This window comes from Peromyscus californicus, unplaced genomic scaffold, assembly GCF_007827085.1.
Source record: "Peromyscus californicus insignis strain IS unplaced genomic scaffold, ASM782708v3 Scaffold_2__1_contigs__length_46816999, whole genome shotgun sequence".
NCBI lineage: Eukaryota > Metazoa > Chordata > Mammalia > Rodentia > Cricetidae > Peromyscus > Peromyscus californicus.
Window position 1 is genome coordinate 45515108 of NW_026294540.1, and position 17885 is coordinate 45532992.

The 17885-nt window shown below is 52.8% G+C and overlaps 2 protein-coding genes across 7 annotated transcripts; one reads left to right on the forward strand and one right to left on the reverse strand.

Moving 5' to 3' along the window:
* Positions 1-780: 780 nt before the first annotated feature.
* Positions 781-3518, forward strand: Trappc5 (trafficking protein particle complex subunit 5). Its single transcript, XM_052754670.1, has 2 exons — positions 781-912; positions 2909-3518. Exon 2 carries the CDS (start codon positions 2918-2920, stop codon positions 3482-3484), a length of 567 nt encoding a protein of 188 aa, XP_052610630.1. The 5' UTR covers positions 781-912; positions 2909-2917; the 3' UTR covers positions 3485-3518.
* Positions 3519-5477: 1959 nt separating this feature from the next.
* On the reverse strand, positions 5478-14819 carry Fcer2 (Fc epsilon receptor II). 6 transcript variants are annotated; one of them, XM_052754668.1, is made up of 11 exons: positions 14798-14819; positions 13731-13769; positions 13443-13496; positions 12464-12526; positions 12191-12253; positions 11952-12014; positions 11782-11844; positions 11582-11671; positions 6919-7070; positions 6725-6831; positions 5478-6345 (listed from the first exon to the last, which is right to left on the reverse strand). In XM_052754668.1, the coding sequence occupies exons 1-11, from the start codon at positions 14817-14819 to the stop codon at positions 6144-6146; spliced, it is 918 nt and encodes a 305-aa protein (XP_052610628.1). In that variant the 3' UTR covers positions 5478-6143. The 6 variants fall into 6 exon arrangements, with proteins under 6 accessions (XP_052610628.1, XP_052610623.1, XP_052610624.1 ...); XM_052754663.1 differs by having other exon boundaries at positions 13731-13850; XM_052754664.1 differs by lacking the exon at positions 14798-14819 and adding an exon at positions 14502-14520 and having other exon boundaries at positions 13731-13850.
* Between the last annotated feature and the right edge of the window lie 3066 nt (positions 14820-17885).

The window sequence follows — 17885 nt, forward strand, 5'->3', positions numbered from 1 at the left end:
TGACAGCATGTGGGGGGGCCTGGGTTTCATCTCCAGCACTGTAAAATAAATCAATTAAACATGCAGCTGACACAAGACTGTTGGAGATATGAATAGACTTCAGGAGACAATGACCTACATTCTTTCTGCCTTTTGCATTTCCTCTTATCAAGGTCAGCTAAACACAGGAAGAGCTGGACACATATGTCATCCCAGTGTCCAGGAAGCCAAGGCGGCAAGGGTATCTAGATTTTGTGGTCAGTTTGGACTACACAGCAAGGCTCTTTCAAACAACCAACAGCCAATCACCAAACAGAACAAAAAGATTAAGGGGCTGGGGAGGAGTCTCAGTGGATAAAGTACAAGCATGTAGACCTGGGTTTGATTCCCCAATGCCTACAAGAAAAAAGCCGGGTGTGTTGGCGCACACCTGTAACCCCAGAACTGCTGCTGCCAATGGTGTTTGTGTGGCAGACAGGATTCTGAGACCCCGGCCAGCTGGCGGAAATGGTTACCCCAGGTTCAGTAAGATAGACCCTGTCTTAAAAACAAGCCCCAGAGCAATAGAGATAGCCACTCAGTGTCAACCTCTGGCCTCTCCACACAGGAGTGTGGGCACACGGGACACAGACACACAAAGGAAACATAAACACGGTCCGATGGCTCCGCACAACTGCCTGCTGCTGAGGCTGATGGCCCGGGAGGACACGCGCGCCCCCTGGCGGCCGCTCTCGGTCACCCACCACCCCGCCCTCCGTGCACTCAGTCGAGCCCGCAGACGCCTGCGCACTCGGGGCCTTTTACGACGCCGTCAAGAAGTTCGGCTGAACCTACGGCGACCCAGTTCCGGTTGAGACCCTTCCCGGCCCGAGACCCTGCTTCCGCGCCCAGGGAGCCGGTCTTTTCTCCGTGCGTCCCGAGCAGCGTTCCCGGGTCAGTCTGCTTTGGGTTTCCGGGGTGATGCGGGTTTCGGGGTCCCGGGTCTTGGACAGCTCAGCCGAGCGGCCGTGTGGCGCGCTCTGCACGGTCTCCTCCCTGGCTCGGGAGCAGGACGGTCCATCCCGATCCGAGACCCGGTCCCTAGGACAGCCGTGTAGGGCGGGCTGTCGGCTCCAATCCAGGAGTGACGAAGGCTTCACCTGGAGACGCGACAGGGCCCCGCTCCGCTGGGGAGTCTTTCCTTCCACCTCCGGATTCCATTCCGGTCTCCATTCACAGCTGGGGCTCCCGGCGCCTCCCCCGTCCCCTCCGGCTCCCCCACCAGTCCCCCCACCGTCCGTGCAGCTTTCTCGAGAGTTTGGGGAAGTGCGACCTCCCAGCGGGGAACTCTTCTGTAGTTAAGGGTCGCCGTGGAGACGACTTCCTTTCTGACAAATAGACACCTTCAGCGCCGCCCCCCACCCCCGCTCGGATATAGGGTTGAGGACTTTTTGCACACTCTCCTGGCGTGGCTTCCACTCACCCCTGCCCCTTTCTGTCAGTCACTTGCTTTCCTGGATGGGTTGAGCAGGAAGGTCTGCAGGGTAGTCAGGGCTGGAGCACACGCCAGCTAGGGAAAACATCATTGACTGTTCTCTGTCTTTTCTCCGTTCCTCAACCCGCACTGGGCTGTCGTCAAATACCTGATAAAAGCAACTAAAAGAAAGGTCTGTTGATTTGGCAGGAGCGTGAGGCAGCTGGTCTCATTCCATCCACAGTCAGAAAGCAGAGAGATGAGTGGTGCGCTCAGATGACTTCATCCTTTTTAGTCAGCCCTAGAGGGGGTGGTGCCCACATTCAGAGTGGTCTAACCTGAGTTAAACTTACCTGGAAATCCGGAGGTGTGTTTTCATGGTGATTCTAACTCTAGGTAGTGAAGATGAAGAGCCATCACGCAGGGTCTCACTGTGACCCAGGCAGTCCTGGAACTCACCCGGGCTGGCCTCTTACTGCCTCAGCCCCTGAGTGCTGGCTGGGGTCACAGGTGTGTGCCTCCACACTCAGTTTCATTCTCCTGCCCTGTGCTGACTTCTTAAAATTATTCTTTTATTCATTGTGTGTTTGTGTGTGGGCATGGAGGTAAGAGAACAACTTTTTGTTTTTTTGAGACAGGATTTCTCTGTGTAACAGCCCTAGCTGGCCTCGAACTCACAGAGATCCACCTGGCTCTGCCACTCTGCACTCGGCGTGCGCCACTACCAGCCAGCCATAAGAAATCTCTTGAGTCTCCAACTTTGGGATCCTTTCCATTGCCCCCCATTAGTCCCGTGTAAGGATTCCTTTTTAATTTTTATTTATTTATTTATTTATTTATTTATTTATTTATTTATTTATTTATTTATTTATTTATTTGGTTTTTCGAGACAGGGTTTCTCTGTGTAGCTTTGCGCCTTTTCCTGGAACTCACTCGTTAGCCCAGGCTGGCCTCAAACTCACAGAGATCCGCCTGCCTCTGCCTCCCGAGTGCTGGGATTAAAGGCGTGCGCCACCGCCTGGCTCTAATTTTTATTTTTAATTATGCATATGCCCATGTGTCTGAGTGTGGGTTTCTGCGCGTGAGTGCAGTGCCAGCATAGGCCAGAGAGGCGTGGTCTCTCCCTGGAGCTAGAGTTCCAGGTGGTTGTGAGCCACCTGAATTGGGTGCCGGGAACTGAACTCAAGTGCTTTGCAAGAGCAGTACATGCGCGTTAGTGCTGGTCATTTCTCCTCTTCCTTTCCTCACTGGCTGGCAAGATTATAAAGCTGTATTATTAGCTTTACTTGCTAAACCTCATGGGGTGCATTTTCGCAGCGGTCTGAGTGCTGGCTTTCCTTCTCATGCTTGGCACGGTAGTGCTCAGCGCTGGCGCAGATGGGTTATGTGGATGTCCCAGAGCCCCTCCTGGTTCTCCCTCTGGCCCTTGGTGCCAGGCCTTGTCCATCATCACACTGACTTTTGGTCTCCCTGCAGGGTGGTGGCATGGAGGCACGATTCACGCGTGGGAAGTCGGCGCTGCTGGAGCGCGCGCTGGTGCGGCCACGCACCGAGGTGAGCCTGAGTGCCTTTGCCCTTCTCTTCTCCGAGCTGGTGCAGCACTGCCAGAGCCGGGTCTTCTCTGTGGCTGAGCTTCAGGCTCGCCTGGCCGCGCTAGGCCGCCAGGTGGGTGCCCGCGTCTTGGATGCCCTGGTGGCCCGCGAAAAGGGTGCCCGGCGTGAGACCAAGGTGCTGGGTGCGCTGCTGTTCGTCAAGGGCGCGGTGTGGAAGGCGCTCTTCGGCAAGGAGGCAGACAAGCTGGAGCAGGCCAATGATGACGCTCGCACGTTCTACATCATCGAGAGGGAGCCGCTTATCAACACCTACATCTCAGTGCCCAAGGAGAACAGCACGCTGAACTGTGCCAGCTTCACGGCGGGCATCGTGGAGGCCGTGCTTACGCACAGCGGCTTCCCTGCCAAGGTTACAGCACACTGGCACAAGGGGACCACACTCATGATCAAGTTCGAAGAGGCCGTTATCGCCCGAGATCGGGCCCTGGAGGGACGCTGACCCCACAGGAGATAAAGGATGAGCAGATCCCGTCCCCAAGCTTGTGTTGTGTCTTGTGTAGGGGCGCCAGATCTGCCCACACCCTGATCCGGGTCCTGAGTCCCAGGCTGAGGGAGTCTGGAGGCATGTCAGGCACAGGTGGAGAGTGAAGAAGTGGACAACCGGCTGACCTAGCTTCTGGCTTGCAGATGGTGTTGGAGGGTTGGGCGTACTGGGGAGATAGGGCACCTGTGGAATTATCGTAGGGGCCATGCAGGCTGGAGAGGTGGGGGCAGGGGTACGAGGGTAAGAGGGACCAAGGCCTGGCAAACTGCCGGTGCTATAGCCCAGATGGTAGAGTGCCCTGGGTTTGATTCCTTATACCACATAAACCGGGCATAGTGGTGCAAACTGTCTCATCCCAGCACTAGGAAGGTAGAGGGAGAAGGATCAGAAGTTCAAGGCCATCCTCTGCTACTTAGCAAGTTTGAGACCAGCTTTGGCAGCACTGGACTCTTTCTTAAACAAGTTTCAGGGAGGGGTACTCTTCTCTTGAAACTCACTTTTCCTTAATCTACCTTTGCTCTAAAGAAAAAAAAAATAGATAGTGAAGGAGAGGGTGGCTGTGCCTAAAAATATATGGAGAGTGGTGATTCTCCCTTTAGACCTTTGCTACTCAAAGTGGCTTGTGGACTGCCAGCATCAGCATCAATATCAGCGTCAGTTACCAGCATCAGCACCAGCATCTAAGGCAGCATCAGCATCACTGTGTCACATGCAGAATCACTGGTCCACCACACTTACTGGACCAGAATTTGCATTCTAGCCACATTCCCAGAGGTATCCTTGGGTCTCTTAATTTGAGAAGCTGTGCTTCATCAGGGCATCAGAATCACCTGGAGGACTTTTTAAAACTCAGGTGGTTGGGCCCTACCCCTACAGTCAGATTCTGCGGTTTTGAGGTGTGCCTAAGAATTTGTTTCTGGTACATTCTGGAGAGCTGCTGGGTGCCCCAGGGATCACACTGAGAACAGTGGCACACCAGCCTCTCAAAGGGGGAAGAGCCCAGGATCAGCTGGAAAATGAAAGGTTTCAGGGTTAACACACACACACACACACACACACACACACACACACACACACACACACACACTTTGGTTTTTCAAGACCGGGTTTCTCTGTGTAATAGTCCTGGCTGTCTTGGAACTCTCTTTGTAGACTGGGCTGGCCTTGAACTCACAGAGATCCACCTGCCTCTGCCTCCCAAGTGCTGGGATTAAAGGCATGGGCTACCACCGCCCAGTTTAAGGTTAATATTTTTAAAATTTATTCTGAGACAGATTGTTAGCTCAGGCTGGCTTTGAACTTGCTACATGTTTCAGGATGACCATGAATTCCCAACCCATCTAGCTTTACCTGAGGTTGGGCTTTTAACTTAGTGGCTTGTTACATTATTACTATTTTAGGCAGTTTCAACTATGTTGTCCTGGCTGGCCTGGAACTCACTATGAGACCTTGCTGGTCTCAAACTCACAGAGGTCTGCCCACCTCCCTAGTGCTGAGATTAAAGTTGTGCACCACCACCCCTGGCTTTTTTTTTTTTTTAAACTATGTGTATGTATGTAGGTTTGTGAACGTGAATGCAGGTGACTGGAGGCCAGAAGCGGGCATCAGACCCACTAGAGCTGTTGAACGTGGTTGTGAGTCATTTGATGTGAGTGTTGCAATCTGAATTCCATCATTACGAAGAGCAGTGTGTTTTTAACTGCTGAGGCGTGTCTCTAGCCCTCTACCTTGTTTTTAAAATTATTTATTTTGTGTGTACATGTAGAGTCAGAGATGTGAGATGTCTTCCTCAGCTGCACTCTACCTTAAACATCTTAAACAATGTGTTTATGTATTTTAAGTATGTGGGTTGCACATGCCACAGGGTAGTGTGGAGGACAACTTCCAGGACTTGTTTCCTTCCACTACACGAGACTCAGGTCATCGCTGCCCTCCTCTCAGTTTTATTTGGGTCTCACTGATTGGCCTGGGCAGCCACGGTTCCAAGTACCAACACACATGGCTAGGGATCACATGCTCCCTAGCCTGTTACTGTAATAACGCGGGAAAAGAAATAACCGAGATAGACAAGGTGTAAAATTCCCTATCAGTTGCGTTGCGTTCTCAAAGAGGGCCTTGGGCACCAAGTCTCTGAAACTGTCAGCTTCTACCTGCCACACCTGGAGCGCACCTGGAGGGGCCTCCAAGGAAGGAGGAATGCTGGGGACCAGCCATGGTCCCTTGTCACTGATACATGCAAACTTGGTGGGAGGATTTGCTCCCAGGCCCCAGGGAGAGGGAACCTCTGTGTGATGCAGAGAATGGGAGGAAGGGCAAACTAGATCGGAGGAGTCTTCTCAGCTCCCTGGATGGCTCAGCTGCCCACGTACACGTGGGTAGGCAGGGAGCTTGCTGCATGGCTGGGGCTCTGGTTTCAGGAGGGCAGAGGGAATGGGATGGTCAGCCTAGTTGGAGAGCAGTAGAGGCTTTTTGGGGAGCTGGCATCTACCAGCTGCTTCAGTATGGTTGGGAGAATAATCATGGAGGCCCAGGCCTTGATAGGGGATCCTCAGGGCCTGGCTATTTCCATGATGAAAGTGGGTGAGAAATCCAGAAGAGGGTGGGCAGGGGTTTGTCAGGATCCATTTTTTGGAGTGGGTCCTGTTGGACTCACAGAGGCTACAGGGGCAGATGCCTCCTCACATGTGGCCAGCTGCTCACACACCCAGGCATCCAGGTAGCTGCGGCAGTAGGCATCATTCCACTGGCCGGATCCCCGCATCATCACGCAGTCCTCACCCTGCCCCGCATTGTTGGGCTCCCCTGGATTCCAGTTGCTGGAACAAGAAACACCTCCAGTCATAGGCTGTGATGAGCGAGGGGTCCCTTCTCTGCAGGCCGTCGGAGTCAGCCCTTCCCCATTTTACGCCCCTCACAGCTAAGTTTCCCCCATGCAGGGGATCTGTACCTGGGCATACCCCTTCTCTGTACTACTCCTACGCATGCGCCCAAGATCCCCATTTCCAATCTGTGCTTGCTGCTCGCTTCCTCGGCCCTTCATCCTTTCCCTACGGCTGAGCGATCTAAGAAGTCCAGACCCCAGGGCCCGCTCTCCTTCGTGTAGCCTGTAGGACCCTTTCCCTGGGCCCTGGACTCCGCCATGAGGTGCTCGTCCAGGGGCCTGCTCCCTCCCTGCTCCCTCCTTGGCCCCTTTACCTGTAACCCACAGGGCTTCCGTCCATCCATACGAACTCTCCCTCCACATCGAGATCCCGGAGGCCAATCCAGGAATCCTGCTTGTTGATGTGTCTCATCAGGAAGTCCTAGGAGGAGATGCTTACGGTCCTACCCATCCATTCCAGAAGGCCAGGGTGGGATCCTACCCCCGCCCCTCCTGTCATCCAAGCCACCTGCTCCTCCTGGCTGTGGATGCTGACCAGCCGCCCTTCGAGGTCACTGCAGGTGAATCGGGCCTGGATCCACTGCTTGGAGCCCTTGCCAAAATAGTAGCACTTCTGTTGGAAATTGAGCCAGTTCTCGGGACATGTGCTGCATGCTACTCCTGGGGTCACACATGAAAGAGAGACTCAGCTACATGCAGCTCCTGGGGCCACACATGGAAGAGAGGCTCAGCTGCATGCAGCTCCTGGGGCCACACATGGAAGAGAGACTCAGCTACATGCAGCTCCTGGGGCCACACACGGAAGAGAGGCTCAGCTGCATGCAGCTCCTGGGTTGCATATGGAAGAGAGACTCGGGAGCATGTGGTGGCTGCCCCTGGCCCCCATGGGCAGCGTATGCATGTACAAGGTAATGTCTCTCCTACAGTCGCCCAGGGATCCGTCCCTCCAAGCTGAGAGCCTAACAGCCGGTCTGCAGATTGCTTTCTTCATGGGATCTCTGAAACTGGCCAATTCTTTGGCGAGGCCGTCTCACTTCAGTGGTTAGCAGAACTGCCATTGTCACCAACCTCACCATAAATACCCAGTGAGACCAGCAACAATCAGCCAAGGCCAGCCACAACTCAACCAGCATTATGAAACATTTCCAGTTCCAAAGTTACTAACACCTCCATGGCTAGCAATACCTCAACTACCAGCGCTATCACCACAGACACCTCAGACACACCACAGCCCCACATACCCCTCAGCCACACCACAACCCCACAGACTCCTCAGCCACACCACAACCCCACAGACACCTCAGCCACACCACAACCCCACAGACCCCTCAGCCACACCACAACCCCACAGACACCTCAGCCACACCACAACCCCACAGACCCCTCAGCCACACCACAACCCCACATACCCCTCAGCCACACTACAACCCCACAGACACCTCAGCCACACCACAACCCCACAGAGCCCTCAGCCACACCACAACCCCACAGACACCTCAGCCACACCACAACCCCACAGACCCCTCAGCCACACCACAACCCCACAGACCCCTCAGCCACACCACAACCCCACATACCCCTCAGCCACACCACAACCCCACAGACACCTCAGCCACACCACAACCCCACAGACCCCCTCAGCCACACCACAACCCCACATACCCCTCAGCCACACCACAACCCCACAGACACCTCAGCTATACCACAACCCCACAGACCCCTCAGCCACACCACAACCCCACAGACCCCTCAGCCACACCACAACCCCACAGACCCCTCAGCCACACCACAACCCCACAGACCCCTCAGCCACACCACAACCCCACAGACCCCTCAGCCACACCACAAACCCACAGACCCCTCAGCCACACCACAACCCCACAGACCCCTCAGCCACACCACAACCCCACAGACCCCTCAGCCACACCACAACCCCACAGACCCCTCAGCCACACCACAACCCCACAGACCCCTCAGTCACACCACAACCCCACAGACCCCTCAGCCACACCACAACCCCACATACACTTCAGCCACACCACAACCCCACAGACACCTCAGCCACATCACAACCCCACAGACCCCTCAGCCACCCCCACAGACACCTCAGCCACACCACAACCCCACATATACCTCAGCCACACCACAACCCCACAGACACCTCAGCAACACCAAAACCCCACAGACCCCTCAGCCACACCACACTCCACAGGCACCTCAGCCACATCACAACCCCATATACCCCTCAGCCACCCCCACAGACACCTCAGCCATACCACACTCCAGAGATATCTCAGCCACCCCCACCCCTACCTCAGCCACAGCACACCCCACAGACACCTCAGCTACCCCTCCATCCCCCAGACACCCCAGTCAAAGCAGAGATAGCTGAGTGATTAAGAGCATGTATGACTCTTGCAGAGGACCTAAATTCTGTTCCTAGCACCCACATTAAATCTTGCAGGCCGCAAGAATATATTATATTATTAAAGCTATACCTAGAAATTTCAAGGTCTTTTTCTAGAGGTAAGCCATTTATTATGAAATATTTGGTGTTATCCAGTTTTTAATATTTCCAGCTCTATGGACTGGACTCTGCAGGCACCTTAAACTCAGTGCACATTACCCCATTAAAAATAAAATACATATCAAAAGTATATTTAAAAGAAAAGAAATGAAAGCAGAGTAGGGGAAAGAGGGAGGGAGAGATAGATGATTGATAGATGATAGATGATTGATAGATAGATGATAGATAATAGATGGATGGGTGGATGCATGGATGCATGGATGGATGGATGGATAGACTGAGACTGGAAAGTTTCCTGGCTGTCACACTACGGACACCACCAGAGCTGAGCTCAGACCCCGGGGTGCAGGAGCAGATTTGTATGTGGGAGATGTCTCAGTGGATGAAGCACTGAGCTAGCACGAGGCCTGAGTTTGGATCCTGTGGATGAATGCACCTGTAATTCTAGTATGTATGTGGTAATATGTGTATGTGGTGTGTGTGTATGTGGTGTATGTGGTATGTATATTTGGTGTATCTGTGTAGGTGTGTGTATGTGGTGAGTGTATATAGTATGTGTGTTTGTGAGGTATGTGTGTGTAATGTGATGTGTTTGTGTATGTGTGTATATGTGAAGTGTGTGCTGTTTTGTGTTTGCGTGTTGTGTATATGTGTATATGTGAGGTGTGTGGTGTGTGTATGTGGTATGTGTGGTGTGTATGCATGTGTGTACTCAGAGAAAGGATAAGAGGTGAGAAATCTGTGAGCAATGAACATGGCCTAGAGTCTCTTCATCCTCAGCCACGAGAAACCACAGGGGTTTTCTGTTGGGATCCCCAGAGCCACATGTCCTAATGGATGGGGACTCCTTCTAACCAAGCAAAGTTCCTTCCTCTTCTCTTGCTCCTCTGGGGTGGTTGGGACTTTCCAGAAGTGGAAGGAAAGTCAAGGGCAAGGAAGCAGTGGAGTGCAGCACTACAACCTCCTTCTCAGGCCACCTTACAGGCTCTGCAATGGCTCGTGGGCAAGCTTGGTGGCCTCATCTGCGCCCTCCCTGGTGGAGATGTCCCTCAGCACTGAGTGGGTCAGTTTATGGAGGCTGCTATGGTGAGGACGAGGTGGGCAGAAGGAGAGAGAGCATTATGGGGACAGGAGACAGGAAAGGAGCCCCTCATGCTGGAGTCTGTTGGGAGCCTCTCAACTGCAGAGAAGCGAGTTTCAGCACAGTTAGCATGTGCTTTGAAGGCTGCCCGAGTAGAGACAATGACATGGATAGCTCTGTATTCTTTCCATATATGGATACTTTATATTAAAACAATGAACCAGGCTCAAGGTCTGACCAGGGTGTATGATCTCAGGTGAGCCTTCATTCCTCTGCCAGCTAAATTCTAGGACTCTCAGACAAGACTATTGGTTCTGTTACAGTAAGAATGTCCTATCATCCTGCACCCCTGTGGTCTTCCACCTTATCAATTGTAACCATCTTGGGAACTGCCCTGGGACCTCATTTACATTCTCTGAGCTGAGCAAGCATGAAGACCTCAGTTTTGATGCCCAGACCTGATTAAAGCTGGACCTGGCAGCATGCACCCCTGTGGCGAGGTGGGAGGCAGAGACAAGGGAACCCCTGGATGCTCACAGCTAGCCTGGCCTGTGCCGTGGCCAATGAGAGATCCTGTCTCAGACGAGATGGAAGTCAAGGGCTGACCCCTGAGGTTGTCCGCTGACTTCTATACATGCACCACAGTACATGTGCGCATCCCGCCACACCTACAACACACACACACACACACACACACACACACACACACGCACGCACACGCACACACACACGCACACGCACACACAACTTAAAATCTTCAGCAGGCCTTTGAAGATGACCTCAAAACTCACTAAATCCCACCTGAGATGATTGGAGAGAGCGAGAGGCAGCTGCTTGAGAAGCCCACACCGGCTCTGTCTTTTCTTCCCAGAACACATTCTTTCTCTTAACTCTAGTGCTAAATCTGTGTTAGGGCTAATGAGAGGGCTCAGTGGGTAAAGGAGCTTGCTGCCAAGTCTGAAGACCCGAGTTCAGTTCCCAGAACCCATGTGGCAGGAGAGAACCAACCCCTGAAAGTTGTCCTCTGACCTCCAAATATGTGCCATGGTGTGTACTCCCTCTGCTCTTACATGCACATAAAAGAAATAAAATGTAAAAATAATTTAAAAATCCACATTGAAATCTCTCTGGATAAACTCCAATTCCCCTTCACACGGCTTGTCCTGAAATTCTCTGAATCAAAGACAAAGATCCTGTTTTACCTGAGTTGAGGTCCCTAGAGGATTAAGGAGATGCCTCAGGCTTCAGAGCTGTCCCTCTGTCCCTGCCCTCCCCCTCCCCCAGCCGCTGATGACCACATTCCCCCACTAAGCCTGGCCGGGCAGACTACAGGAACAGAGGGAAGCCAGTGGTGGTTAGCTTCACCCTGGAGGAGGAAAGCAGTGTGGACCCCATCCCATCAGCAGAGGGTGTCCCCATCTGTCCTGGTCCCAACATAAACCTAGATCCGTGCACATCACACAAACCCGGCAGTCACACCACGCCACACAGTTGTATCGGCACAGCCTCCTCGCATGACACAAACAGGATGTCACAGTCCGTGGTTACGGGTGGGAGACTCACCCTTTGATATTAGCATCTCCATCCACAGCTTTGCCACCTCTTCCTGGAGTTTCTCCAGAGAATCTGAGGCTGTGCGCTTCTCATTCAAGCCTGGGGGGGGGGCAGGGACAGGTGCAGCATTCAGAGACTGACTGACAGCCCCCAGCACCACCCCCTTCACACCCAGTGTGCCTGCTTCCCCTGGCCATCCCAAGTCTCACCCTGAGATCTGATGTTGATTAGATCCTCTTGGAGACTGTTCAGGCTCTGGGAGAGCTCAGAGTCTGAAAGGTACAGGGATGGGTGCAGCATTCAGAGACTGACCGGCAGCTCCCAGCCCCACCCCCTTCCCATCAGTTTGCCCCTTTCTCCTGGGTGTTCCAAGTCTCACTCTGGGATTTGACGTTAATGAGATTCTCTTGGAGTCTGTTCAGGTTCTGGGAGAGCTCAGAGTCTGAAAGGTGTGTTGCTGGCCTCAGAGATGGTGCATGTGGACCATCTCTCCTCCTCCCCCATCTTTCCCTCCCTTTTGTCCCCACCCCACACCCTGAGCCTGGCCTCCAGCCTCCTGTGCCTCTATGGTTCTCAGGGCGGGGTGGGGTGGGGGGGCTTTCTCTCATCCTGTCTTACCCTGAACTTTCATCTGCTTCTGTTCAGCTTGGAGCTCTTGCATGCTTTGTGACATCCGAGCAGCTACCCACAGAGCAGAAGAGCCCAGTGATGAGAAGGTGCCTGCAGACTCCTCACCTGTACTACCCCCACCCGCCTCTTGCTCCACAGCCCTTAGGACTGCCTGCTCGCTGCTGTGTAGTTTGCAGCGGGCATAGTCACACTGACTATCCAAGGCCGTCCCAGCCTCTCCCCACTTCCCCATCCCAATCTGACAGGAGGTGATTGGCTCACCCTGGGATTTCTGGGCCAACTGATTACTCTGGTATCTTTGTAAGTCCTTGGAAACATGAGAGACTGGGACAAAAGAAGAAAGAAGAGAGGTGTTTTTAAGACCCGCGAAGACCCACCCTCTATCCATCCCTTCACGCTTCCCCTCTTTCCTTCCGCTCTCTCTTCCCCTCCCTCCCTCCCCTGCTCCTTTCCCACTGTGCAGCTCATACTGCTCACTCATTTGCAGTCCTCCTGCCTCAACCTCCTGACATCACAGACAAGCATGCACCCCACACCAGTTAAGGCGTATCATCGTCCTTCAGCCCGGTCCTCAGTGCAGGGGCTCCTTCACATCATCACACTAGCTGCAGCTTTTTTCATAGTTTGGATGGAGCAAGGGAGAGGTAGACATATGAGGTACCGGCTAGAACTGGAATAATCAGCTGTGTCCTCCTTTCCCTCTAGGATTACATATGAAAGCAGTAGCCATGTTTTCTGAGGGTCTTCCTCCTCCCTCCCTTTCTCCCTTTTTCTTTATTGTTTTGAGACAGGCTCTCATGTAGCTCAGGATACTCTGGAACTCAATATGTAGCCAAGGATGAGCTTGAACTCCTGATGCTCCTGCCTCCACTCGTCAAGTGCTGGGATCGCAGGCATGCACTACAGTGCCTAGTTAATGAAGCGCTGGGAGTGGAACCCAGGGCAAGCACTCGTCAGCTGAACTACATTGCTAGCCCCTTAGACTTTCTTTATCTTTTTGCACTTGTTAGTTCACACTTGTGTTACAGAAGGATAAAGGGAGGCACAGTGGTTTTGTGCTTATCAGGTGACAGACAATCAGGCTTCTCACAATGGATGGAGAAGGTATCTAGACTGTCCATTCATTCCCTCGGGAGAGGGTGACATTGATGCAGGCCCCACAGTGGCCAGTGGCAGGAAGGTGACTATACCTGGCCATCCCAACCTTCACTTCTGCTAGCCCACCTTGAGCCCTTCATACCGTTCTGTATGGCGGTGTCTCCCAGCTGCTTCAGATTCTTCTCGGTTTCCCAGTCTAGGGGGGCAGTGGGAAGAGGAGCAGACAAGAGGATAGTTACTTGTCTCCCCACATCTGGCAGCTGGGGTTGGGAATATAAGTAGAACCAGGGATGCTGGGGGACAGGGACGTTAAGAGTGAACAGAAGATGGGGAGATCAGGTTCCAAAGAGGGTGCTGGGCTTCCCAGGCATTGGGATGGGAGCAGAACCCTCAGTGGTCGGGGAGCTATGGGGGCTGGGGATGTCCGTACGCCACAGAAGAAGCAGGGTCAGCACGCCGGCCCACATTGCTGTGCTCAGCAGCCCCACCAGCACGAGCTGTGGTCCCCGTCGGGCACAGCAGCAACGCTTCGGAGGAGGTTCCCAGTATCCTGTTGGGAGTGCGGAGTGTGAAGGGTACAGCAGAGTGGGGGCTCCATTTCCAACTGTCTCCCGTCACTCAGAGTCTCAAAGAGCTCATCTAAAGCCCCACCAAAGCAGAGGGTCTCGGAGGACCGCAGGCTCCTTCTTTTTCAATTTTCTCGATGTACAAACTGCCCACTACTGTGTCTGTCTGTGTGGTGCATGTCCATAGGTCCTCCTGAGCTCGGTCTATCTGTCTCTCCTCCGTGTGCCTCTCTGGGTTTTGGCTGTCTAGCCAGTCTGTCTACACTCCAGCAAGCAACGAGTCTGACTCCAGTCCAGGGCATTTCCAGACAGACAGACAGAGCCAGGGGCATCTAAGCCTTCCCTATTGCAATGCTGGGTCCCCCAGCCTCACCTCTAGAGGGCTGGCCCTTCTTTTTTTAGTCTGTTCTGACCCCCAACTCTCCAAGCTTGTACCTCGATCTCAGATCCTAGCTACTCTGGGGTTTGCCCCCAATCCTGAGCCCCTTCCCTAGTTACAAGACACCTCGTCCCAATTCTTGCCTCATATGGAACTCCAGTCCCCAGATACCACACTCTCCAGGCTTCACTCCAGTACCCGAGCTCCCCAACCCTGTCTTGATGTTCTCCATGCAGCACCCCCAGCTCTTCCTTACCCGGGTTTTGAGAACTCATTCTGAATTCCAAGTTCCTGTTCAAATTGGCCTTCAACTCTGTGCCCCTGAGGCATCCAGCTGGGACCGAGTTTTGTTAGGAGGGTGTTGAGTCACAGAAGGGAAGGGCCCTGAGTTTCCCTGTTCCACCTGGCTGTGTGCCCCTGGCATCAGTCAGTGCTTCCCCACTTTACCCTACCTCCTGGCCTTTCCTGGAAATTCACCCTCTTGGGTAAAGAGGGACTGACGAGGCCCCCACCTCTCCTGGGCAGAGCATTGGCACCCGGGAAACTCCTTACCTGAGTATTCATGCTCCTCCATGGCAGTGCTGCTTAGATCCTTTCAGGGATGGTACACACACTGTCTGAAAAGTGGGTTTCACTCCACACAGTTCGCCACAGCCCTGGAAGTGACTTGGTTTCAATGGATGTTAGGGTAACTGTCAAAATCTCTCTGAAAGTGTAGGACAGCATCTGAGACTTGGAGACCCCAGGAGTGTAGGCTGATTTTGTTTAGTTCAGAAGGTAAAAATGAATATCATAGTGAGCTTGGGAGATATGGCTAATGCAGCCTCAGAAGCCTGGCACCTGGAACAGGAGGTACCCAGCAGGTGCTCAGTACAAGAGCAATGTTGGCTACTGATTTAAGTTAGAAATGTCCTTTTCATCTGTAAAAATGGGATGTTTAGCATTTGCGTATACGTGTGTATGCATTCAGGTTACATGTGTGTGCAGGTGTACATGTGGCTCATGTATGTGTGTGCTGTAAGCTTGTGCATGTGTGTTAGTGCACACACCTGTACACATGTGTGCAGGGGCCAGAGGAAGACATCATGGTCCAGCTCTATCACGTCCTACTTTATTCTCTTGAGACAGGTCGCTCACTGAACCTGGAGCTGGGTTAGCAGCCAGCAAGCTCCATTGATGCTCCTGTCTCCACTCCCTGACACCAGTGCTAGGATTACAGGCATGCTTTCATGCTTGTGTGTGACCAGGCCTGCCTTATTTATTATTTATTTCAGTGGCTTGGAGTTTGTGGAAATGGCGAGGCAGGAAGGCCAGCGAGTCCCAGGGTTCCTCTTATGTTCTTTTCCCCAGCATTGAGACTCCAGGTGTGCACCACTAGGCCTGGGTGTGTGTAGGTGCTGGGGATCTGCACTCAGCTTCTCATGCTTGCCCGGCATGCGCTTTACCCACTGAGCCACTTAGCAACGCTGTGGGGTGCGGCAGCCCCATTTGAACGTGTACAACGTCCACCGTGAGCCACTAAATGCCACTGGATCTGATTGTAGTCTCGGTTAAGGGCTCCATCTGTGTGGCGCTCAGAGACAGCATTTCCAGCTCTTCTCCCTACTTTTTGACTGTTACATTTAAAACACGTTTTGCATTCAATTCTTGTTGGCAGTGTTTTTTTGTTTTTGTTTTTGTTTTTTTTCCTTTTTGAATGTCTTGTGAGGCCCAGACCAATGAACCTCTGATCTTCCTGCCTCCACTTCTCAAGTGCTGGGAGCACCGGCGTGTACCACCATGTCCAGCAGCACTAGAGATGGAATCCAGGCTTCATGCCGGGCAGGCATCGACCGACTGAGCTTTAGCCCTAGCCCTTTCCACTTGGACTTTAAAGCAGCACGTACCACAAGGAAGCCTGGCTGTCGACAACTGTTCTCTCTTTGCTGTGTGACTATGGGCAAGTCACATGCCCTCTCTGTGCCTTAGGAACATGATGGTGTAGGGCAGCTATCCTCTGCCTAGGAGCATCCTAAACTGACTCTGCCTTTAGAGGAAGAGGCCAGAGGTACACTACTTACTCCTTGGCAGCTGGATCAGCCTAGGCAAAGGGAGAGTGACTTGGTTTACTCTTTTATAAAAGCAGTGAGCAGCAATTTGACTCTATTTGTATGCAGAGTGCGTGTGAAGTGCTAAGTACCCCCACTGATTGATACCTGGAGAGTTCATCCTCTCTCACTAAATCAAGTCATCTGCCCACCCCACACAGGGATGAGTCTGGAACATTGTATCCCTGCCGCTCCCTTGGATACGACCTTCTCTGGCTTTCCATAGCTTTTACTGATCAGCCTCTGGTTTACCCACCCACCCCGTATTCTCCGAGTATCAATCAGTGGTGCACTGAGCACCTAATACGTTTTTTCTCCCCTTTACACAAACAGTCAAATTGCTGCTCACTCCTCTTGTAAATGAATAAACGAAGTCACTCTCCCAGGGAGAAGCCAGGTTTAGCCCAGGTCCTGGCCCCTGGGTGGAGGCTCTTCTCCTATGCTGAGGTCTATGCACTTCTTGATTCTGTCTACACTGTTGCCCCTGCTTGGCAACTGGGCTCTCCAGTGGTTTGTTCAAGGCTTAGTCCAAGATAGTTTCTTTCAAGGAGCCTTTGCTGTCCAGTACCCATAGCTAGTTCCTGATACAAAGAGACAAACAGACACTACACATAGACACACAGACAAACCCACACACAAAATCCACACATAGACACAAACTCACTTGAACTTGGAGTCTGTCCTTGTCCTCTAGGTGTGTGTGGGCCAATTGGAGAGGGCAGCAAGGCCAGCCTGGTGGGGACACTTCTCCTTTGCGAGCAGCTCACTAAGGGCTTCTATTTTCACAGACCTAATTATAGGCTCACCACCTGGGCAACCACAGCACACACAATACCTTTTTTGGGTGCTCCCCAGAACCCGGGGAAGTCCAGGCTATTATTACCTTTATTTCTCAGGTAAATGAACTGTAGGAGACGCAGTGATGCCAACCAGTACTCTTGAAATTCAGAAGGAAGGAAGTGGTGTAGCCTAGATCTGGACCAAAGCTATGGTGGACTGAATCACTATGTGAAGGGAGGGGGGGAGAGAGAGAGAGAGAGAGAGAGAGAGAGAGAGAGAGAGAGAGAGAAGGTGAGGGAGGGAGAGGGAGATGGAGAGAGAGGGAGGAAGAGAGGAGCATGTGAGAAAGATACATGAGAGAGAGAAAAGGAGGAGATGGGAAGAGAGGGAGATAGAAAGGCGTGTGCGAGAGATTCAAGAGGGCAGAGCAAGAAAGAGGAGAGAGACAGAGGAGGAAAGAGGAAGAGGGGATGTGAGAGACAGAGACACAAAGAGACATAAAGAAAGAGAAAGTGGACAGCGAGGGAGAGAGAAGTGAGAAAGACACAGGACAGGAGGAGGAGAGGAGACAGAAGAAAGGGACAGAGAGGAGGGACAGGGTAGAAGAGGGCACGTGATAGAGAGAGGAGAAAGAGAAAGGAGAGTGGGAGGGACACCACGACACTGAGACAGGAGGAGGAGGTGTGACTCTCTCTCTCTCTCTCTCTCTCTCTCTGTCTCTCTCTCTCTCTCTCTCTCTCTCTCTCTCTCTCTCTCTCTCTCTCTCTCTCACA

Excerpts from the sequence above, each read along its gene's own strand:
- Trappc5 (XM_052754670.1), top strand. The coding sequence starts at position 2,918 with ATGGAGGCACGATTCACGCGTGGGAAGTCGGCGCTGCTGGAGCGCGCG.
- Fcer2 (XM_052754663.1), bottom strand. The coding sequence starts at position 14,819 with ATGGAGGAGCATGAATACTCAG. Across the intron at positions 11,845-11,951 it reads CATTAACGTCAAATCCCAGA|ACTCTGAGCTCTCCCAGAGC; the intron begins GTGAGACTTGGA and ends TGTACCTTTCAG. Across the intron at positions 11,672-11,781 it reads AATCAACATCAGATCTCAGG|GCTTGAATGAGAAGCGCACA; the intron begins GTGAGACTTGGG and ends CCCCCCCCCCAG.